This window comes from Marmota marmota, unplaced genomic scaffold (genome assembly GCF_001458135.2).
Source record: "Marmota marmota marmota unplaced genomic scaffold, marMar, whole genome shotgun sequence".
NCBI lineage: Eukaryota > Metazoa > Chordata > Mammalia > Rodentia > Sciuridae > Marmota > Marmota marmota.
In genome coordinates this window covers 625,871-650,406 of record NW_026000082.1, presented here as the reverse complement: position 1 = coordinate 650,406, position 24,536 = coordinate 625,871, and the positions used below count along the sequence as shown (strand labels likewise).

Genomic DNA, 24,536 nt, shown 5'->3' with positions numbered 1-24,536 from the left:
AATCTCTTTCCACTCCATCAGTGGAAGTGACCATGATAGGCATTGTTTCCTGGCTCAAGACCCAGAAAAGACTTACAGTCATTTGGCAACTTAGAAATCAAATGCTATGAGAAAAATACCTTCATTTATGCCATCGTTGCTAAGCTTTCTTATTACACATTTATTCCTAGTGTTAAATATTTAACTTTTTAGAATCAACCATGTTTTTTGGATGGCCTAAAAATAATATATACCTTGCTGTTATAAAATAATCCCTCTGTACGAGAGATATAATCTATTCCTGAAGTGCATTTATGTCCAATGCATGTATCTCCAGTAGCTGTGTTTGATGATATACATGTATTTATAAAAATTGTTTCATTTAAAAACATTATGGTATACATATAACAAAATGGTATCTTTCTAGGACCCAATGGTGAAATACCCTTATGTGTTAAATGCAAGAATGTTTAGAAGTATAATGAGTATAATGCCTAAGATTCAGTAGCAAAGAAACAACAAATAGAATTTTTTTTAAAATAACAGAATTTTATTTGTTTCATGTGAACAGTCTGGAAGAAAGCAATATTGAACTGGTAAGGTTGCTATATTGTCCACATCAGTTACCTTCATCTCTGAGTCCAAGAGAGCTGCTCCAACTCCCCACCCGCCTCTGTCAGAGGAAAAGTGGTGGGGAGAGGCCAATGGAACTCTGCCAAAAGTCAGAGCAATCTGGAAGAGACACCCACCACTGCCAGCCAAAGCCCACTGGAGAGAATCTGGTGTCATGTAGACAGCTAAACTCTTTGACCATAGAGAAATGGAGAATGAATCTGGGAAATTAGCAGCAATCAGCCACACCTGAATATTTTCAATGATTTAATAGTTAGGAAAATGTATAAAGAACATCTCTAAATACTCCTTTAGTTATTATTAAATGTTTATAACTTGGATTCTCTCCATTAAGGCAGCCTTGCAGTCAGGCAATTATTTGTCTTATTAACTCATCTGCAACCAGTCTTGCTTTTCATGACATAGCTGTATGATGTGCAGAAATGGGATTTGATTTTTTGACCTGAATCTGTCCATAACTATATAGAAACGTTATGTAAAAAAATAGAAGTAGTTCTTAAACATCAAAGTGATATTCCACATTGAATTCATGAAAGTAATGCTGCTTCACAACAAAACAGAGCTAAGATCATTTCTGAGGTATGTGATTGAGAGGAGAGCCATGCGTGGACTTGTCAGTCAATCTGATTTATCTGTCCATCAAGTGACTGCAGCCCCTGAAGTCCTATAAAGTTCTACCATTTGCATCAACCACATGATCCTGAAATGGATTAATTCTCCTAGTACTAGTTTAAAAGTCCTGGAAGGCTATCTATATTTTGGACTTAGGTATGCCTGGATCAGATCTTAGCTCCTCTACTTTTTCTATGAACAAGTTATTTTCATCACTAATCGTTGGTTTCCTCTTCCCAAAGTGGCACCAGTATCACCACATTGGTGGTGTTATAAGGATTAAAATAGATAACAACAGCAATTGCCCTTCTGATAAATGTGCATTTTACAAACATTTCATTTGTATCCATTACTTGCTTCAATCTTATCAGTAACTTATTATCTCCACTTCACACTGAAGGAGGGAAGTTCATAGAGGTTCAATGCTTTGCACAGGGTTCTAAAGTAAGACTAGAGGCTAGATTCAAATGCAAATCCCACTGGCTTCCCAGTCTGCAGTCCACAGTGTAATGAATCACCTCAGTACTTGCTGAAAAGAGGTAGCTCTTCTCACCATTTCCATAATACCAAGATCAGAACAATAGAAAAGAAAGAGAAAAAAAATATTAAATTCAATGTCCTTAGATCCAAAATCTAATTGCCCTGATTTACTTCAGATGTCTAAGCATTTATTTTTCTGGTGCTCTTAAGATATTCACCAACCATTTTTAGAATAATTATGATTCTTTATGATGCTGAAAAAGGTTTTTTTAAAGACCCTGGAGACCCTTTAAAGATAGAAAACACTGCACAGAACACAGGCATTTTCAGCTTTGAAGCATATTTATAAGAGATTTAAATAAACCAACTTACAAGAAAACAAACATCCATGGAATTAATGCCCAAATTTTCAAATGGATACCCGAATTGGAGCCAGTATGTGTGCTGATATTTGGAATGTCCTTAAGTGACCACTAGGAAGAAAATGCAGAATCCATTTTGAAAGTTTTTACTCAGCTATATACATACACACAGACGCCCCCTCCCACCCCTACACACTACACTTCTATTTCTGTTTTCCATTTAAAAAGAATGGGAGCAGCACATTGCTAAAATAATTTCCCAGTATAAGGCAAGGGGGAGATAATTTTGTAAAGTTCAACTTTAAATTGAAATTTTTAAATTCTAAAATCCAGGGAGGTTCTTTTTTTAACTTACCCTGGGAAATTCTCTTTTTATGTTTCCAGTTATTTTAGATCAGCCTGAGATATGGGGTGCAGGCCAGCCAATTAATCCAAGCCTGGAATCGCCAAAGTTAACAAGGCCTTTTCCCACCGGAAGTAAGTTATATGTCTGCTCTGTCTGGAAAAATAAGTGACTCATTTTACTGTCTGTCTGCAGAATGAAATCAGGTGACTCCTAGAAAGTCAACACAAGCAAGGCTTGAACTGTATGATATCGAGGGGAGATGTTATTCTAACAGGCTATAGAGTTTAAAGAGGCCATGGCAAGTTATCTAAGCCAGAGAAGTAAAATTATTAACCTTGAACCATAGACTCTTCTGATGTCCTATATGTTCATCCACTCATTCATTCATTTCATATGTATATGTAAGAACCAGAAGCAAATGAGCTGAAGAATCTGCTGGGCTGATGAGATATGGTCTCTGCTGGTCCTACAGAACAAGTGAGGCTTCATAGGACAAAAAGGACACATTGAGATCAAAGAAGGACAGTTGGAAAGCAAGAGAAATTGCTAGAGAGAAGCTGAGACAGGAAATCAGAACAAATTTATATCAAAGCAGCCATCAGCCCAAACAAAGCCGGTTGGCTGGAGGAGGTCCAGAGATCTTTATAACCCTTCACCTATGATGGGCTGGACTATTTGGACTGAATGCATTGCTTATTTGGCCAGGTCACCTGTATGATGGGTTAACTGAACTTTCCTTTCAGTAGACTGCTTTTAGCAAGCAAGCATATGGAAGGTGCTCCTTAAAATACCCATGGGAGGATTAGATCTCAGGAAAAGGTGGGTTGAGGCTGTAGAAGGTAATTTAACTCCTAGAGGTTCATGTACAGACCAACTAATACTTCTTCCAATTCAACTTCCCCAGGGTTTTGCCTTTGGTATTTAAAAATGATCATGGGAATTAGCCCAGAGGATTCATAATCAAAAGCCAAAGGTTATTTGTTGAGAATATTATTGTTACCAAGCCATGTAAGCCAACCTTTCCAAGAATATTTCTTCAAAAACAGAGTAGAAAACAGCATCATCAACAACTCTTTTTAAATTAGTGAACTTTGAAATATGTAAATGAAGAATGTAAAACAGGGCTGGGGTTGTGGCTCAGTGATAGAGGACCCGCCTAGCACATGTGAGGCACTGGGTTGCATCCTCAGTACCTCACAAAAGTAAATAAACAAAAACAAAGGTATTGTGTCCAACTACAACTTAAAATATATATAAACATATTATATTTATATATATCATATATAATTTATAATAATATAAAATATATGTATGTGTATTTTAAGTTGTATATATATATAAACTACAGCAGCATACTTTGGAATGTTTCTCCATGCTACTAGGAAACAAAGACAGAGGAGAAAGCCCTGACTTCCTTGAAAAGCTTTCTTTACAGACCTAAGTTGCCTAAACCATTCCTAGAAAATTCTTCCTAAATGCCAAGAAGGTAAACAAATGAAATGTTTGCATGGATAATGTGTTGCTTCAAACACCACTTATTTCAGAGCAGTGAGTTTTATGCACTGTGGTGGCACCTAGCACAACAGAGGCTGTTGTTTATTGATGGATATTGTATAATTCTGCTCGTTGCATGGTTGCAACACAGGTTTATTACTTCAGGTTATTAGGCTTTGTGGTATTTTACTTGTTTTATAGTGTTTTGTTGATGACAATCTTTATCAACTTTTTATAGAAACCATTACTAAGGAACCTCTGATTGACTGGGAAAATATGATCCACAAGAAGTGCTGTTTTCAGTAGCTCATAACGAAGATTAAGGGCCAAGTGCTCCTAAGCTTTGAGAGGACAGCTGTTAGTCATGCTTATTGTGGAAAGAGCCCTCCAGCTTACATGTGCACCCGACTCAGCCTGCTTTTAGGATATGAAAGATTAGAGCACATCCAGGTTCACATCTGAACCTTGAGATGATTTATGAAAATAGTGTGAACTCTTTTGAGTGAACCAAATATGGCCAGTGACAAGAAAACATACATTAAAGGGAAGAAAAAAAATGTAGCTGTTGAAACAGTAATTTTTAACCTCATCCATAAAGTGATAAAGCCCTGTTCAGAAGAGTAATCTCTTGGTGGAGACCATAACACTAGACTTATTTCTATCTGAGGATTTTGTTGGCTGTCATTTTTACCAAGGGAACCTTTTCATTCTTCATTGACCCAAGTCACTTTGCCTCTGACTTTCATTATCACACCTGGATTGTTAACTGTGAACATGATTTTCATCATCAGTCACAATTCCTTGAGGGCAGAGGATTTTTATTCAACCCATTTTGTTCCTAGCATAGCAGGTAGAACTTAGTTGTGGATTGAAGTTTATTAAATAATATTTAAATGAATAAAGCATTGATGTTATTGTTACTATCTGACATCCTTTTGGCAAACTCTCATTCTCATAAAATTGAAGAACTTTAATAATCCTGCTTTAATCTGTTGGCTTTGAACTTTGCAAAATTTAGATCATTGATGATATTTCCAACATCAAGTCTATCATTGAAAAAACTCTAACCTGCTTATCTAGTGTCTTGTGTAATTTAGGAAGAATGTAATCAATAATACTTGATTTCTCATCTCTCTACAGCACCTCCACCACTGCCTCCAAAAAATGTACCAGCCACCCCACCTCGAACAGGCTCCCCCTTAACAATTGGACCAGGTAAACTTCAGGTCCCTTTCATCTAAGATTATATGGCAAACAGGCACAGCCCTGGACCTCAACATTTCCTTGATGCTTTGGAAGTTGTAGTCTACATTAAAATGGTGCAATGTTGTCATTTAGTTTTATTTCCATCACAATGTATTGTGCAAACTTATTTTAAAATACCACTTCCAGGCTTCACACATGAAAGAGAGAAAGAAGGAAGGGAGGAAAGAAAAGAAACTTCTCACAATTTTTTTTCTTGGTAGAATAAGAGCCACATTCGCTTATAAAGTGAAGGGTGGAAAATACCAATATGAAAAGTTGTTTAATTAACCATTCCTCTTGTTGGATCTTATTTTGGTGATTTAAAAATTCAAGGCATAATTTGAATTTTTCCAAGAACCAATAAAACTTTTGCTAGAACTAAAACTATCTAGTCTACAAAGACATAAAATGGTTCTCAGGATGAGTGGTATATTGTTGGTGTGGAATTTTTTCCCCAGTAGTCATTCAAGTATTTACCATCTTATGGCAAAGAGATGTATAAAGATCATGAAATGTGGCAAGAAACTTCTGCATCTTTTTAGACAGATATCTCAAAGACATATCTTTGCTTTCTATTAAAATCAATAGTATATATTCATAAAATTTATAATCTACCAAGTCTTATTGGACTGTCAAATCAAAAGTAGTAATGGTTATTTTATGGATCTGAATGTGGTTCTTTGTCATTTTGGAATTCTATAGCAGTTTCATCCTTTGCAATTTATGCAGCCTGGTGAATTTGATAGGTACAGAGAGGGTATTTATCAACAAAAGAGAAAGCAAGAGATGTCATTTATAAAATTTATATTGACTTAAACCCCCAAAAAAGGATCGTTCAGAGTCGTATAAGTACAGGTGTTTTCAAGTTTGAGCCACTGGGGTCTCCTGTATTTCCAATAAATTATGTTAGACATAAATAAACCTACCAGCAGCCAAATTATAAATATTGTGTGCCACGCAAAATACTACCCCATTTATCTTTAGCCTTGGAACCATGAAAGTTAATTCCTTTCAAACTATAAATATGGAAATGACAAGCCAATTCTTAGAGCCCAAGAGTTATTTAAAGGTAAAATAACTTCTGGTCATGCCCTCCAGTTATTTAAGTAACAATTTCTAATTTGAATAAATTAGAAAGTTTAAAAAAATATAGAGTTCTTCAAATTGCAGTTGTTATCAACCGTTTCACGCCAAGCGGTAGAAGACAAGTTTTTAACTTTTACCTCTTATTATTGATATGAATTAAAAAGACTACTGATGCCATCTAAGAGACTTCTGTTTTGTAACTGCAGATATATACCACAGTTAAGCATGTGATGTTAACAGATGAGATTTGATGCGAAAAAGAATTATTACATTTTTATTATTTTCTTCTCTATTAAACAGGCATATGTATAACAGTGCCAATAAGTAGCAAATGCTTCCTCAGTAACCCATGAGTGTCATGTGTATGCATGTGTTTAAAAATATTTGTGTGGGAACGTCTCTTTAATCTTTGTGCTGTGTTTCTGGAGTATTAGAAGACCTACAGCTAAATGTGATATCCATTTTTTTTTAAACTAACAGATATCATCATCAGTTTCCCCAAACGCACTACAGCAGACAATAGTCATAAAATATGTGTGTGATTTTTGGCACACAAGTCTTTGTCTACTGTGTTGTACTGCAGTAGCCCATATTTTCAGAAACAAACTCCTTTTGGAATTTGTATTTTCAGAGCCTATGTTTCTTATGAATTGAACATGAGTTTCTTGAAATGCTCCCTTGGTTCTCTTATAAGCAGCCTTGAGAGCAGTATCATGCTCAGCACTTTAAGTGATGGTAAAAGTGGCCAATTGTTATCACCTTGCAAGAATAAATAAGAGCATCAAAATATGACGCTCACATTATGGAGGGGAGATCTCTCCTTTCGCCTTCAGCTCCTAACCCAGCCAGATATGTTCCCACAAAGGCACTTCACAGGGCAATATATCTACCAGACTTTGCCTCACCCTTATCCCCCCCCCCCCATATAAATAATATTAAGAAAGTCAATTAAAGTTTAAAACCAACTACTTTGACCACAGGAAATGAACAGTCAGCCACAGAGGCCAAAATTGAAAAACTACCCTCCATCAATGACTTGGACAGCATTTTTGGCCCAGTGTTGTCCCCCAAGTCTGTTGCCGTGTACACTGAAGAAAAGTGGGTTCATTTCTCTGACACGTCCCCGGAACATGTTACTCCAGAGTTGACTCCAAGGGAAAAGGTGGTGTCCCCACCAGCAGCATCAGACAACCCAGATGACTCCCTGGCTCCAGCCCCTCCCGGCCCCCCGGCCCCCACGGGTCCCCCAGGACCTCCTGGGCCTCCTGGGCCTCCTGGGCCTCCTCGCAATGTACCATCTCCGCTCAATTTAGAAGAAGTCCAGAAGAAAGTTGCTGAGCAGACCTTCATTAAAGATGATTACTTAGAAACAATCTCATCTCCTAAAGATTTTGGGTTGGGACAGAGAGCAACTCCACCTCCCCCACCACCACCCACCTACAGGACTGTGGTCTCGTCCCCCGGACCTGGCTCGGCCAGTGGTACGGGGACCGCCAGTGGTACGTCTTCTGGTTTGCTTGTGCTCCGTGTGCCAGGGAATGGCCGTGGCTGCTTGAGTGTGAGCAACACCCTCCCCCTGCCTGGCAGTTGGCCGTAGAGCTCCAGCCATTCCTGCTCTGGTCTGGGTGTCCTGTGGCCCCGTGGCATGCCCCAGCCCATCGAATGCTCGCAGTCGTGGTCCAAGTCTGTGGATGTGTTCTGCCCACCCAGCCCATAGGAGCGTCCTCCTCCACTCTGCCATTTAGGAAGCGTAGAGGTTTTTAAAGAAAGCTGGAATATCATTGTTAGGAATTCAGGAAAGTTCTAGAAAGGCATATTTCAGAGAGTGGTTTACAGGTCACATGTCTGATTCTCTTGTCTGATGCCTCCTGAGAGTCCTAGGTTTTGTAGGTCAACGTGGGGGAAGGAGGGTCCTGTTTTTTTCTTTTTGTTTTCATTCTTTTTCTTTTTTTTTTATGTGGGGAAAGAACTTTGTTTTGTTTTTTTTAATGTAAGATTTTAAAAGGAGATTTTAAAGAACTACATTAAATAAATAAATGCCTTAGCACATCCCCACCCTAATGGAGCAGCCACTGCAGACAAACTTGTTCTCAGATCTCACCACTTGACACACCCATCAGGCTATGACATCAACGCCAAGGGTGGTGACATTTGATGAAAAAGTCTACCAGAAATGTACCTTTGGGGACTCTCAATGCAGATTCTTACATCGAATTTGATTTTTTGTTTGTTTGTTTGTTGTTATTTTGAACTTCATTTTCTGTCTTCTAACCATGAAAGGACAGAAGCTCTTGCCAGGCATACCAAAGAAACACCAAGATCTTCCAAGTGCATCGTTTTCATATAGTTTATTCCACTGTTACTCAGATTCACCTGGCAAGATCCTCCGAGCCTTTCCTCCCTTTCAGGGGTTCAGTTTCGGCACCTTCTCTGGGGGTGCCATGTGCTGTTTTTCTTTGCTTTGAAAGAGGTAACCAAGGTTTGGGGCTGTCGCTCAGTAGTAAAACATTTGCCTAGCACATGTGGGGCACTGGCTTGATACTGAGCATCATATTAAAAGTAAATAAATTTTAAAAGATTATTGTGTCTATTTATAACTAAAAATATTTTTTAAAAAGAAAGAGAGGTGACCAAGCATGAGATATTTAGATCTGGTGAGAAAGAAAAGGGCTTGTTTCTGTTCTGATTGTCACTTACCACTGCTCCCTCTTTCCCTGGAGTCCCCTCCAGTGTTTGTTCCACATTTGCCTCTGTGTTTTTTAAAGCAAGAGCATTAGAGGGGATCAAGAAAGGGTGGGGGTTCACCTGTGCCACAAACAATACCATATTATTAAATATGCCCCAGGCCTTCCTCTCCCCAAGAAGGAAAACTCTATATATTTAAATATATATATGTTTATACCAGGTATTGAGAGGGTATCACTTAGTTGTTTTGAACTCACAATCCTTCTACTTCAGCCTCCCAAGCTGCTCGGATTACAGGCATGCACCACTGTGCCCGGCTAGAAAACCAAATTCTATAAGCAAATACATTTGGCAAACATGCCATTAAATAAAATGAGCAAGTTTCTTTACTACAGAACCTTGGAAACCTTTATTTTGTTAATAATAAGCATTTCCTGCTTAGCACTATGTTAAGTGCTTTATGCACATTATTTCATCCTTACAACAACCCCATATGGAAGGCACTATTATTTCCCCCATTTTATAGATGGGAAAACTGAGCTCAGAGAGGTCAAGTCATTTGCCCAAGTTTATGCCAAGGGAGATGACAAACTTCAGATTCACAGATCTATCTGATCCTGAGCCTGTGTTCTTACCCATGTACTCTCCAGGCACTTCTGTGAAGTTTGGTCACAAAATATCCCAGACTTAATTAACCACTGACAACCACCTATATTGCACAGTGTCATTCACAAAATCACCAAAATCTGCTTTCAGAATATACTGTTTTGTTCACCTCTCTCTAATTCCAGAGGGTGAGAGCACCCACCTCCATACCTCTGTTGCTTTTTTAGTTTTGTTCATGGATTACAGTCTCTGTATTTATCTATAAAGGTACTAAAAAGTTGCTGTGTTAAGCCTTCAGACAGCAAACTTGAAGAAATTGTCTCTCTTAAAAAAAAAAAAAAAGTGGGGGGGTATGCCTTTATTGTTTCCCACCGGGCTCTCTCTCCTGGGTCAGGCTCTCAGTGCCCTGAAAAGACATTTCAAGGAATACCCAGCTCTCTCCAGTGGAGGCCCAGGATGCTCTCCCCAAAGCAAACCCCTTTAGTGGGAGGTATGGAAGACGAGGAGACTTCGTCCTGGACTTGTGTTTTCATCACCTTTCACAATGCTCTGGGAGATATTTGTTTAATTAAACACTTAATTATTAAGGAAGAGAGAAGCTTTAGTTTTCTTTCTGGAATCTCTGAGAGTTTCATTATTTTAATGTTTAACTTCCATAGCCTTATTTGAAATTATTTTATATGGTTACCAGTAAAGACTACAAATTCTTAATAACTGGTCTGGAAAAAGCTATACTTTGCTGGCATTAAAAGGATTGAATTTTCAAGTAGGAAATTGATCTGGTCCTATGAAGCCCATAAATAAATAAAACGTTGCACCATCATTCCCTTAATTAAGTCCCAGTTTATTTGCTGGTTAATCTTTTATTGATGAATATACACAAACTGTCAAAAATAGAATTTTAGGATTACAATAATAGAATGTATAGCTTCATGCTTTAAAGAAAAATGATGCTTCTCATTACCTGCCTTTTATAACACATCCTGATGGGACTAACTTTCTTGCGCTTCTTTAACTGATTTTAAGTGGGTACCATTATTCTCACATCCTAGGGTGTCCTAACCAAGCTGTGAGAAGCAGAAGTGCTACCTGCTGTTGAAACACAGTGGGAAGTAAAGAATTTGCTCCAAGAACTTTAATTTCCTTATGGCAAAAAGTTATAAATACCTAGTTTGGCCAGAATAGTGCTTTATTGGAATATAGATGCTGATTCTTGGCAAAGGCTATCTCTTCTCCCATGTTGATTGTGTGCCAGGGGACAGAAGGGAAAATAAATTTTATTGGCCTTCAACAGGTTTGGATAGGAAAGAAAGGAGTTCGTCAAGTGAAGATGTTCAGAGAAACATTTTCCAACTCATGAAATATTAAAAGATGTTATTCATAACAGGTGTGGTGACACATGCCTGCAATCCCAGCAACTCAGGAGGCTGAGGCAGTAGGATCCCAAATTTGAGGCCAGCCTCAGCAACTTAGCTAGACCCTGTCTCAAAATTAAAAAACAAAAAGGGCTGGGGAATGGCTCAGTGGTAGAGAACCTCTGGGTTCAATTTCAATCCAGGGGGAATTGAAATTTTAGTACTGGGCGGGGGCAGAATTTAAAAAGTTATTTACAATTTCACATACACACACACACACACACACACACACAGTTTGAGATGCAGAGGTTGAATTAACCAAAATATACATTTCTTAACTGCAAGTCTTTTTAGAGCAATGATGTCTAAGAAATCACTAGCCACATGTAGTTATTTTACCCATAATCATAACAAATTTAAATTAACATAAAATCCAGTTATTTAGATACAGTAGCTATGATTCAAGTGCTCAGTGGCTACCTGTGACTAGTGCTATTATTGAACATAGTGTTCTAGAACATTTTCGTCGTCACAGAACGCTCTATTGGAGAGTTCTGTTTTAGAGCTTTTAATTGTGTTTATTACCAAAGGAGGAGAAAAAAGAAAATATAGTATATAACCATTCCCATACATGCTTAATACTTTTTTCCAAAGAAATTGTGTCCTAAGAAACAGAATTTGGAAAAGGTCATTTAGTTCTTCCATATTTCAAAGTACATGTATTTTAATTCACTTGATTCTCCCAGTAATATCATTGGTACATTAGCTTCATTTTGCAGATAAGGAAACAAGCCCAGAGGTAACTTGGCCAGGGTCACAAAGCTAATGAGTACCAGAGCCAGGATCTGGCCCCATATCTGTTGGATTCCATAGCCTGTATTTCTGCCACTTCCCCCAGCTGCCTTCACTGTCCCCCGCACCATCTGGACACATAAGAAGTCAAAGTTGAAGCTATAGATATTTGGTTTTCAATGGTTACCAAAGAAACTATGTTGAAACATCACATCAAGAACAGCAAATGGATCAAGAGCATAACAATTGTTTCCAACTTTTGTTAACTCACAAAACTCAATGGATGTGTAATTGTTAAAGTTAAACCTTAACTTTAACATCTTAAACACTGCATCTTAAACAGTGGCGTTGTCCAACTTATTTTCTGAATCGTGTTTGGGAATAAACACTACCCAAGAAGGAAATCAAAGTACAATTGAAAATCCAAGAGGTTAGGGAGGTATAAATATTATCCATCTACACCCTTAAAACACCAACAACCTCACAAAAGCTTGTAAAGCCTTGGGTCACCTGTGGAATCACCCCAGGCCCTGTGTGTTGTCTGCTGAGCCTCAGGGTCCCTCAGGCAAGGTGTTAATCCAAATATCCTTTAAATGCTTTTAACATATTCTCTTATTTTCCTTCTAAATGCACAATAAATCAATTATATCGATTCAGTAAAGAAAAAGTGATTTAAATGGGAGTATCCATAAAGGAAAAGGAAAACAATAAATTTTTAATTAGCAATTAACACTTTTTTCTTTACTTTTTAGTTGTGTCTTTATCAAAAGATACTCTTTACCATCATCATCAAGACCTATTGCCTTCTGTTGTGTAACATTTTATAGTTCAGCAAACACTTTCATAAGCATTTTTAGTTTCCCTGTTATAACTACCTTGTAAGTAGAACAATGTCTATTTTTTTAAATGGGGGAAGCTGAGGCCCAGAGAAGAAAAGATCCCACAGATAAGGAGAGATGGCCAGGCAGGAACTCAGACCTTTGGACTCTCCACCCAGTATTCCACAGCCCCTCAGTATTTTCCTGAGCATTACTGAGAGAGGATTTTTAAATTTCTCTTCTGGAACATGGAAGGAAAGAATAAAAAGCCAGCCTTTTCATAGGATTGATTCAGAAGACTATTTCTTAGAAACAGACCCACAGAGAAACATTTGGACCATTTCTATAGAAGGTTTTCCCAAAGCTGAATAGAAACCCCTTTCTCCATCATTAAAAAAAAAAAAAGAGTTCCCTAAGACTTCCTGACACAGACTCCACTGTTTCAAGGTTTATTTCCCATCTCTCTGCTGTCGTTTCTATCTTCTGAAGTCCTCGTGGGTGCAAATCTACTAACACAATATTCAAATCAAAACTTTGGACTGGGACTTGTCCAAACATACTCCATTTTTTTAAAAAGAGAACATTAATCAGAGACTGAGAACATTTACATTGAGAGAGATATATACAAATTGACCATGTAAAAATAAGCACAGAGTTTATGCAAAATGTGGGACTCCACAGTCTTTCCAACATTATAAGAGCTTGGGCTTTGGAATTAAATATACCCTTTAAGTGCCATGATCTTGAACATGTTACTAAATATTTCTGAGCCTCTGTTTTTATTGAGATGCTACCAGTACCTACCTCCAAAGCTTACCATAGGGATCAGGTAATAAATGTAAAGCACCTAGCATAGATCCTGGCCCAATAAAATATAAAGGGAGAGTTCAGTAGAAGTAAGCATACAGTAGGTGGTAGTGGTGGGGACAGATGGCATAGAGAAGAGGTGGCAACAATAACTAATAGGATTTCACACTAATGTAGAATAAATACTGCAGAATAAATTCAGAATAAATAGTACAGAGAAACATACTCAATATTTCAGATTGTTTAAACAAGAAGCAAGGTTCACTCCCAAGGCTATCCTCAAATGAGAACAGATTCTGAAACGATGGGTTTTGCTACTCAACTTCAAAGGACTTCGTGGATGTGAAGATCTAGAGATTGAGATGCTGGTTTAGAACTCCAGAGATCACAGATTTGTGGTGTGTTTCGAGGGAGGTAGTAGGTTGGGGTGGGTAGTGGGAAAGAAGCATGGATACTTTACTGGGGCGGGATTTCTTAGAATTTTCTTGAGATCGTTCTCTATGTTCTAATCGGAAGTGGCAAAACTTCCGAACAAGAACTGTTGAAATACTGATTGACTTTCCTGAGGTTTTTGGCCAAATAGTTTTCCCATGCTCCCAGGCATATGACTGAAGATGGGCCCTTGAGTGCAGAGAACCCCTCTGGTGTGCTGATTGGTGTGCATGCCAGCCTCTGTGTGTCATCTGTGTTTCATATGCTTGTCATGGACAGCCAGAAAAGTAAATCCAGGAGGCTCTTTAAAAAACGACTATGAAAATCATCAGGGACACACACTCTACGTTGACATTGCTGAACAGAGTTCACAAAATTCTCTGAATTTGGTGTTTCTATTACTGTGATTCAAAACACAAAGAACTCATGCATCATCTAATTTTCTTTATTATATTTTGTCCTTTGCTTACTTCAAGTGTTTGGGGACATTAATAAAGTTAGTGCCCATATGTTGATTCACAGTCAAAAGCATAATCCTCTTACCCCTGCTTAAAAAAGAAAAATATAATGTAGAAAATCATTCATCTTCCTCTTCCTTTAAGTTCTAACCTTTATTTTTTGTCATTCAAAAAAAAAATCAGAGAATTTACCCCAAGTTTAGTGTGTATGTGATTAAAATGAAAAGTACCACCAGGCAAGAGTCATAAGAATTCATCTTCTGTCACAGATAGAGTAATGAACGGATTTACCTTCACTGGGTGTCACATGACAAGAAAAGGTAATGAGCTTCAGCTTCTGCCATCAACCATAGTTCAACTGAATACATTTTTTCTTTATTAAAAAAAAGAAAAAGGAAAAAAATGTGTGCTACAGTGCTTAGCTTAGAACTGCCAAACCAAACATCCAGGCATTGTATTGTGATGACAGCATTCTGGTCACCTCTGCTTCCAGCCATTTCTAACACTGGCGTGTTTTCCAGGTGCATCATCTCCTGCTCGACCAGCCACTCCCTTGGTTCCCTGCAGCAGTACCACTCCACCTCCTCCTCCTCCCCGGCCTCCCTCCAGGCCAAAGCTACCTCCAGGAAAACCTGGAGTCGGAGATGTGGTATGTTCCCCTCTGCCCTAGCTTGCTCATCATCAGATGGAGAGATCACCAATAGCCTCAACTTCAGGTCTAAGCACAAGAATTCTTGCCCAAATGACCTTTTCAGGTGGTCACTGAAAGATAGTCACTGCCCATGGGTGTATCTTTCAACCCTCCTCAAGGGTCTACCATCTTTCAAGCCAACATCTGAAATGATAGTAGGATGCTCGGGCCCTCACCTCTGCTACAGGGATGGATGTCAATGCAGATAGTCAGGATCAATTCTTGCTAATCCCTTTAGAAATGAGAGGTGTTTCCTTTCACAATATTTTTCTGATTATTGGAAAACTCCAAGAGAGAGCAAGTGCTGGTTTCTGACCCTAGAATACAGATACATTATTGATGGTAGGTTCATTATGTGAATGTAAAGAAGAAAGCATCAGCCCATGGATTTGTTGCGGAAGTCTCTAGCATTGTGATTTAAGGCTGAGGTGTGGAAAGCAATCTGTGCAAACAACTGACAAGACTGTGGCAGAGGTCAATTTTGTTGGCATCTGTACACAGTCCTTGGCTTGCTAGCACAGTCCAGGATTTTGTATTTAAACATCTTTAGATTCCAATGAGCTTTTACAATGCTCCCTGCTCAGTCCCTGAGGGCGTGAAAGGACACATCACAGATCCCATCACACATCCCTGCCTCTCTAACCCCAGCATACCCACTGAGTTCAGCCATGCTGGGGTTTATGGTTCCTCCAGCTCCATTCCCCAAGCTGTTGTGTAGATAAAGCCCATTTTACTGTGAAAACAGGCTGTCCATTTGCTTTTAGGGACCCAAGTTGTCCTATCCGAGACTGGGAGACATTAACAATATGGAATCAAAGTGCTACAACCTGTATCTAACCTGTTATCTCTTTTCTTCTCCCTACAGCCCAGACCCTTTAGCCCACCCATACACTCTTCCAGCCCTCCTCCGATAGCACCCTTAGCCCGGGCTGAAAGCACTTCTTCAATATCGTCAACCAATTCCCTGAGTGCAGCCACCACTCCCACAGTTGGTAAAAATTATCTCCTCTCTTTTCATCTGTTTGTGGTTTTGACTGGCTAAGTTTTCTGATCTGAACTCCCTGGGCCCTGTGTTTCTGGTTGAAATTGTTTTGCTGTGTGTTTTGCTACTGTCACCTGACTCTTCTTTTCCAAGCAACCTTCTCAGCAAAGGAGGCAAAAGACTTGACCTACGCCAATGAACCAATAAGCAGAATGTGAAAACCTGTATTTTGCAGGGATGGTCTTATGCTATTCCATACAGAGCTATTCACAAAGCAGAGAAGAAATTGCCAAGGAAGGTCCTGTAATTTAGATATTTCTTATTTAAAAAAAAAAAAGCAGTCTCCTTTGAGGGGAAATGTTTAAATTCTAACTGTGTAACCACACCAGAAATTGCAAAAATTAGAACTTTTATTATCTTGAAGGTTTCATTTTTCATCATTTTTGGTTGTCCTAAGGTTGAAGAATGGTATAAACATTGGCATGGTGAGACATGAGAAAAAAAAAATTTTTGACTTTTTTTTTCCTAGTGCTTCTCAATGATATGCAGTCAATTTTCCCAGAAAAATTAGTCATTGCTGGCATTTTCTGTAAATGCCTTGTACCTCTTTTCTTATGCTGTGATGAGAGTGAAGAGTTGAGGATGGCTGCTCAGCTGGATGGTTTTCTCAGGTTTCACTGCCTCCTTTTGCCAGGAGCATCTTCCCTCTGCCCAAGGCTGGACTCTGTCTCTTCCCACCTCCCATCAGCTCCTGCTGCCTCTCCCCTCTTGCATGGTGGCTCTGACCTGGGGCTTTCCCATTCCATTTCTCCCATACAACTTCCTCCTCATTGTCTTCCTTCGTTCTCTAAACTCCCCTCCAATTCACCCAGCTGATATAAACCAGCTGACCCCCACCCTGCATCACTTAGGAGGATCATCAACCAAAGCTAAGTGAATTCCTTCTGCTACCCAAGGAAGAGCACCCTGCAGACTTCCCCATGTGAGAAGTAGGTGAATCAAAGTCTGAGACTTAATTCTTGACAACTGCCTATTTTCTCAGAGAAATAGGTTAAGATGGGCTTCTTAAGGGCCCCAAAAGTAACTTCAACTCCACTTCAGACTCTATATGTTGCATCAGATAATCCCCAAAGAATCCTTCAATTGTGGTGAAAATATAGGCAGTTCTCTGTGAGATATTAACGTTTTTATATAACCACATCTCTTCCTCATCTGCATCAATTGGGGCAATTCAGGGCTTCTGTTTTTCAATACCTGTTAGCTCATTCTTTCTGGTTTTGTTTGTTTGTTTGTAACATCCTAACCTTATTTTTTTCACTCTTTCTTTAATCTCCTTGATTGCTACAGCCTTCCCCCACCCCACACACACACCACCACTCCCATTCTACTGTTTTGTTTTGTCAAGATCATTCATTCCACCCATTCCATGTGATTTGCCTTGTTGGTCAGAGAAGAAAGTAAGAGTGAACTGTCACTCCTACAGCATCCGCCAGGTGACCTCAGATGAACTAGATAGTGTGTTCTTTCAACTCACTTTGATTCATAGAGAAAACTGAACACACAGGGAATTTGAACTGTGTCCATGTTCTAGACAATGTATTTCTATACTCCCTGCTGCTGAAATCTCAAATCCTGACCCAGTGACTTTGATTTTTAATGTATCTAGTATGTGTTCTTTCAAGATTAAACCATGGAGGGGTTAAAAACAATGGCCACGGAACAGGCTGGTCTTACTGATTCACGACTGAGGATCATACTGATTTAATCTGTTTGGTTCTCTTGTTTTTTATTTGGCTTCATCTACCCACTGAATTCCTCATCCTCCTGTTCCTTATTTCCTCCTCCTGTGGGTCGCCTGACAGCCTCTTCTCTCTGAAGTAAATGCATTATTAAGTAACTGACCGGCAGCTTCTTGTGTGTTGCTATTTCTCTTTCTGGGGAGGATGTGCTTTGGCTGGTCAGCACTACGGGTCTCATCATGGCTGACTTGGAATGTTAATGTAATGTAGTCAAATGGCTTAGGGGAACTTGAAAATTTCAGCAGCAAATTCCCTGAAGTTGATGGCTCAACATTTCCTCCCATCACTGCAATACCTTTTTGACATTTCCTATGGCACTTGAACCGTAATCTGGGCAAGTATATGGAAACCAATGAGCCCAAGTCTAAAGTTATCCAAGAACTAAATTTTTAAGAGCAGGTCTAAACTTTCTACAATAAAATTCATGCAAGAAAATGTCCCTAAAGAGCTTTCGATATGGAATTTCTCATAAGAGCTATGAATATCAAGTAGCCACCAAAGAAACTCTATGCATAATAAAACCTGATTGATAGATGATATCTGGGACCTTAAGAATCGACCAAAAAATATCTAATGCTACATGAGCAAAATGAAACTTTCTGTGTAATGTCACAGAAATTTGAATGATAAAGAGCTCCTACTCAACTGTATGTCATCACATTTAAGACACCCCTGATTAAAAAATACACCATTGTTTTATATATGACTAAAAAGAGAAAAAGCTATCAATTGAACTAAGATGCAATGCTTTCTTATATTAATTATAAGACCCATTCCAATTTCCGATAACTTAACAATGGAATACAGTAAAATCTTTTAACTACAAAAGGCTCATAGGACCTGCATTGTATGATTTTGGGGAAAATTCTGTTAATATTATGGGGACAGGGAATATGTATAAAATTATTCTATTATAAAAAACTAACTCAGAAAGAGAATGAAGAGAGTTCTCTCTAATAATAAATATCTAATTTTTATTACATGTGTCTTATTTTTGAGGGTGTTAGTAGTTTTTTTTAAAGATATTTGCAAATATCTTCTTTAGGACCCCACTGCAAAAAGACCATGGGAAAGATAATTTTTCTTCCCTGTTAATTTGAAGTTATATTCCTTCACTGGTAGTTATACATTTTAAATTGTATCTTTAAGATGCAAGTAAAACTGAAATGAATGAAAAGTAATCATGTCTGGATACCAAAGGAAGTATCAGATGGATTGGATGCTTCCTTCAGTCCAGAACTTTGAGCAAAATTGATTTGTATTCAGTATCAGAACCATAGCATCTAAAACATAAAACATTTCCTCCAAAGTGGTTAGCAATTCTTAAAACGAAGAAAAAAGAAAAAGTATGCTATTTTTTTGGAATGACCTGTCTCCTGTGCACCCATGGATATTATTATAGGAGTTGCATCAACTTGTTGTAGCTACCAAAGAAATTTTATGCATAATAAAAACTGATTGAAAGGTGATATCCTAAAACCTTAAGAATTGACCAAAAAAAAAAAAAAAAGCTTCCCTACCTTATTCCCTAAGTCAGGCAGCAAGCTAATAGAATATTTTTCCCAAACATTATTGTTGATGGAGTATTTTTTTCTACCCTCATTCATGTCTATAACTTTGCATTGTAGGTAGGGTTGTTCATTCCTGGTCTTATTATGATTTTTATTCAGTTTTGTACTAAAGTTGTAATACTACCTGTAAGACCTGTGGCAATTTTGTTAACTTAATCACTTAAAACAAAAACCCCAATTACCCGTTTTTGTTAGTTGGTGAGAGAGAGATCCCATGTAAAGATCTAAAACAGTTGATGTTCAGAGCATAATGTTGTGGTCAATGAACAAAGACATTTATCCACAGCTGGATATCATAGCCAAAGATGAAATTATGATAATGCTGTTGAAAATTAATGGTCCATAACTATCAAAGGCAGGTGCAAGGCAAATTGAATTTGGATATTGATGAGGCTGAAATGGGATAGTTCATTCAGAGACCTGGGATTTATACGGTTGCTTTTTATGGTCATGTTAAAAGCTAGCTTCTCTTTTCCTGGGGGGAATGTGCATGCTGGGCAGGCCTGTTGAGCTGTCAGGGTCCTGTCAGGAGGCTCTGGTTGATAAGCATATGTCTGGCCACTTGAGAATTGTGTTGAAGTGAAATACACTTGCATAAGTCAATTATTTATGATGCCTTTAGCAACTCCCTGAGAAGGGCAGGTGTGACTTCTTCCCTGGAGCTGACCAATTCACAGATGCCAAAACCTGACATTTTTTAAATTTTAATTTCTTCTCATAGAATCATTATCAAATAAGCATATCACTTTCTATATCTTAACCACAATCCCAGTGTTTTAAGTTATATTTCCTTTTTTTCATGAAAATCATTCCTGAGTTTCAGTCAGTAGAGTGTGCTGTTTGATTTCATTTGGGATTTGTATTTGTGTTTTTGTTTTCCATTTGTTTATGTTTTTTTGGTTCGTAGTGTCAGAAGATGATGTTTTTTATGACAAACTCCCCTCGTTTGAAAGGCGCTGTGACACGCCTGCAGGTATGGTGCTAGCTGAGTGATCTCTACATATGTAGACTTTTAAAATCCAAGCCATTATCCATCTGAATGCTAGAAACTTCATGGACATGCTCCTCACCTCATGAGTGTCCAGTGCCTCTCAGATGCACCCTGTACACTTAGTGTTCATTGTGGAACTCATGCCACGGAAACGTTTGTAAGTGGACATATTAAGAAAAGCAGCAGGTTGCATGACAGTTTCTCAGAGAAAAGGTTTGAGAAAGGTGAGATGCCATTGCTTTGTGACTTTTCAAAGGAAGGAATAATTTAACTGCTCACCATTCAGAATTACGTGTCCAGTAACTGCTTTTTAATTTAAAACATAATAGAGCAGCATCAGTAATCTCGTTTTTCTCCTTGGTACAGTGGTAAAGGGTGGTTTGTGTCTGGATGCCTAAGGTGATTCCAGCAGAGGGGATGGAAGACCTGAGACATCTTCCATGAACTTTAAATTGATATGCAATGCTGTTGTCATTTAAAAGCTAAGCTGATGTTTCATACGACCCATAATACCGGTTTATCTTTCTGGAAACATGGAAGGGGGTGACATTGAAGATGAAATGGATACAGCAATTGCTGAATCACAATTTGCCCAAAATTAGTGCAGTTAAAATATGCTGATGCCCCTGCATGGCCAGGAAGACTTCTGCTCCCTGCACATGAGCACCAAGTATCAAGCTACCAACAACCGTTCCCATCCCCTTAGGCTGCCATAGCTTTGCTTCTGCTTTCTGATCCCTCAACTTAAAAAAAAAAAAAAGACAAAACATAGATTGCCAGTCTTCCCTTTTTCCTGCACGCTAATGGCATGCAGTGCCTCTGCCCTTCCCTGTAGTGAGATTAATGACCTGCTCTGTAACTCACATTGTGTCCTTCTCTCTCCCTCTCCTTAACCTTTCCCATCCCGCTTCAACTCCTGGCCATACAGAGAATGAACAGCCTTCCCTCGTTTGGTTTGACAGAGGAAAGTTTTATTTGACTTTTGAAGGTAAGTAGTACATAGCATACCAGATTCTAATTTATACTCTCCTCATCCTTTGGTCCCCTCTGGCATTTCAAAATCCTAGTTCTATCCAAACGCTTTCTATCTAAAAAATGCTATGGCTACTTAGAAAATATTAAATACTGAAGAAAATATGACATGAATTTGGTTTGTATGTGATCTTCAATTTTTCATACTAAACAAATGAAAGCTAATTTGTCATTAATATTAGTCACTTGATTAACTGTGGTCAATTGAAAAACAAAACCAAACAAAGCACATCTTTTCTTGGCCAAGGAACTTAACTCTGTCAACCAGGGCTCTTTCCTAACTCTTTTGCAAATGCAATGCAAAAAAAAAAAAAAAAACCACACACAAGGACATTTTTGGTTGGTACTGGTGTTTAACTTTGTTTTCAATAATTAGTATTCCAGATGCAATATCCATTATCGTGAACTGTAAATACGTATATAAATATATGTATAGATTCTTAAACCAAGATATGCTACACAGGGAATCAGAAAAATGGGGAAAAGAAAAAAAAGAAGTATTTTAGTAGGTTTGATGTTTATCTGAAATTGCAATTGGAAGGGCTGAGGTAAAATGGCAACTATTGCTGGACTCACCATTTTAGATAATTAAAGAAAATAAACCTAAATATAATGTTAAATTTCTAAGATCAGTGCTTGGTAATTTCTTATATGCTGAATTAAAGATTATCAATCTTCTGTTTTATACTTACATTCTAAATCATCTTAACTGACCAGGAATTTGACAAAATGGCCCACTTAAACTAATGATAGGGAAAAAATTTAGTAATTTAACTTAATTAATGGGTCATCTTACACATAACTATTTATCACATAAGGCCCTACATAGCTAAATTTATCTTGGGACCAAAAGTTGGCCACAAAATATTCTACTCTAGAGAATAGAATCTCAGTATTGAACTTTGTAGTTAGTAACAACAACAATTTTTCTAACTTGGATGTTCTGAATTCTGAATTTTGCATTAACTTGGATGTGTGACTTAATGCAAAATTCAGAATGGCTGATGTATATTAGTAGGTAAGATGGGTGTAGTTCTTTCTCTCAACAGTGAATTTTTGTTTGCAACATGGCCCTTGATATGGAAGCCCCTAACTCAGAGTAGGTTGGTTTTTGTTGTTTATTTTTGTTTGTTTTGCAGTACCAATATTGAACCCATGGACACTCTATCACTGACCTACATCCTCAGCCCTTTTTAGTTTTTATTTTGAGACAGGTCTCAGTAAGTTCCTTAGGGCCTCTAGGTTGCTGAGGCTGGCCTTGAACTCGCAATTCTTTTGTCTCAACCTCCTGAGTCACTGAGATTACAGACATGCAACCAGCAGCTCCAAGTACTCTCCTTCTGTGATCTCATTTCATCTGTACAACTGACTGATGAGGAAACTGAGATGCAGATAACCTAAGTAACTTCCCCAGGATCACACCCCAGGCAGAGGCAGGGTAAGGATTTAAACTCAGGCCACCAAGCTGGAGACCACTTGTCTCCCTCTTGACCTACTGGGCATACGTAATCTCATTCAGTCTCTGCAATAGCAGTGGTTTTTCCCTCATCTCCTAACTTTCCCACTCTCTAATTCCCTGATACCAGAGAGTCTTTGACTTCCTTGTGACATCTTTTCTCCCGTCCTTCCATTGTCAGTCAGCCTGCTTGTCCTGGCCTACATTCAAGTTCTTTTCTCTATCCAGATTAGAGGGAAAAATACGTTTCTGGAAGAACCTTAATCTTTTCTACACAGAACCTTAATCTTATCTAACCTTATCTTATCTACATTCTCTTCTGTTTGGAATTATGTTGTCTCTTTGATCTTTTTTTTTTTTTTTTGCATTTTGAGTTCTGCAACCCAGTTGCATTCTGGGTTCCTTAGGTAGGTTATTGGTAAGACTGAAGCACGAGACTTAGTCATGGGTAAGTCACAATCATAGAGAGCTTATGACTTTCTTTATACTGACACAGTGATTAAAAAAATCCAGCAAGAGGTGAACAGGTCAAATTCTTCACATCACAAAGATACTGATTCATTCACTCAAGAGTCACTAAAAAAAAGGAAAATTGGAAAGTGTGACCAGTTTTCTGCTCTGCTAAATTCACAGTGTTCTTTGGGCTGGAGGTGCCTATTAATTGTGCCAACCCTCACTGAAGGCCCTTTTTAATAAAAAATACAGCAAAGTTATTCTGTTCCCACTCTGTGCAACTTACAGCATTAAGTACAAATCAGGTGGGAGAAATTATGTAAAAATTTTTTTAAAAAAGTGATGTAAGCCTGTCTTCATTAAAAACACTGAGTTTTTGTATGTCAACTGTACTGTCAAGATGAAATGTATTGTCCTTTCCATTAAAAAAACAGAAGGTCACAGAAGGTTTTTTAGATAGCCTGCACATGTTAAAATGATTAAGTGGAATGGAACCTGCAGAACATTCTGGGAGATCTGCCAAGGGTTTCAGTATTCACTTTGCCTCTTTATAGTAGACCAGTTGCCTGGTTCTAAAAATCCCTGAGATTGACCAACATGCTGATATTCCACTTGGTTTCCTGCTCTTTATGGCCAATGCACTGTCCCATTCATATTTAATGTTCAATTGTCATGCTGGTGATAGAGTAGAAAGCCAGCACAGTGTTCCCTCATGCCTAGGCTGAACTGTGTGAATGCCCTTCTAGAGAGGACATGAATGTACCAAACTCGAGTCATAGTTCTCTGATTAAATACCCATGGGAAAGCTTAAGAGTAGATGGCAGCTTCTACACAAAGCATATTGCCATGCAAAGGGTACATGGTTAGTGAAAATAGCATACTATTTGGACTCCTCTGGGTGCTGCTGTCCTTGTCAGTAGTGCTGATGTTATGTGTAACTGATGAGGCCTTAACATGTCCACATTCTGAACTAATTGCTCCACATCCAGAGGTTCATGTAACCTACACAGCAATCATATGAAGCAGGCAATATTATTACTCACATTTTAGAAATGACTGAACAGAAGCTCTGAGTATTTAAGTGATTTTCTTGCGGTAACACAGCTATCCAGTGATTAAATCAGTTCAAGGGAATACATGTTGAGTCATGGAAGTGATGTTCCTAATCACTGTAATGTCCAAGTCTGTTGAGGGCCACAGCCGAGTCGAGATGACGCATGGCATTTTTGCCAGAAGTAGTGGTTGAGAGGTGACGCCAGGGAGCCATTAAGATGATGACTTTTGAGTTCTCGCGGAGTTCCCGTTGAGTTCCAGTTGAGCTCTCGCGGGGATTCCTGAAGAGTTCACATTGGTTGGGGAGGTGCCAGAGGA

General features: G+C 38.4%; 1 protein-coding gene across 25 annotated transcripts in view; it reads left to right on the top strand.

The window, feature by feature from the left end:
* The window catches only part of Sgip1 (SH3GL interacting endocytic adaptor 1), a 203,811-nt gene that overhangs the window by 137,243 nt on the left and 42,032 nt on the right, over positions 1 to 24,536 (top strand). For 7 of the 25 annotated variants that reach the window (XM_048815181.1, XM_048815180.1, XM_048815185.1 and 4 more), the window contains 7 exons: positions 2,451 to 2,543; positions 5,047 to 5,121; positions 7,218 to 7,736; positions 14,712 to 14,839; positions 15,747 to 15,873; positions 20,141 to 20,206; positions 21,153 to 21,212. In XM_048815181.1, coding sequence (XP_048671138.1) covers positions 2,451 to 2,543; positions 5,047 to 5,121; positions 7,218 to 7,736; positions 14,712 to 14,839; positions 15,747 to 15,873; positions 20,141 to 20,206; positions 21,153 to 21,212 — 1,068 coding nt within the window. The remainder of the gene's footprint in view (positions 1 to 2,450; positions 2,544 to 5,046; positions 5,122 to 7,217; positions 7,737 to 14,711; positions 14,840 to 15,746; positions 15,874 to 20,140; positions 20,207 to 21,152; positions 21,213 to 24,536) is intronic. The other 18 variants (XM_048815196.1, XM_048815205.1, XM_048815202.1 and 15 more) reach the window with 7 other exon arrangements.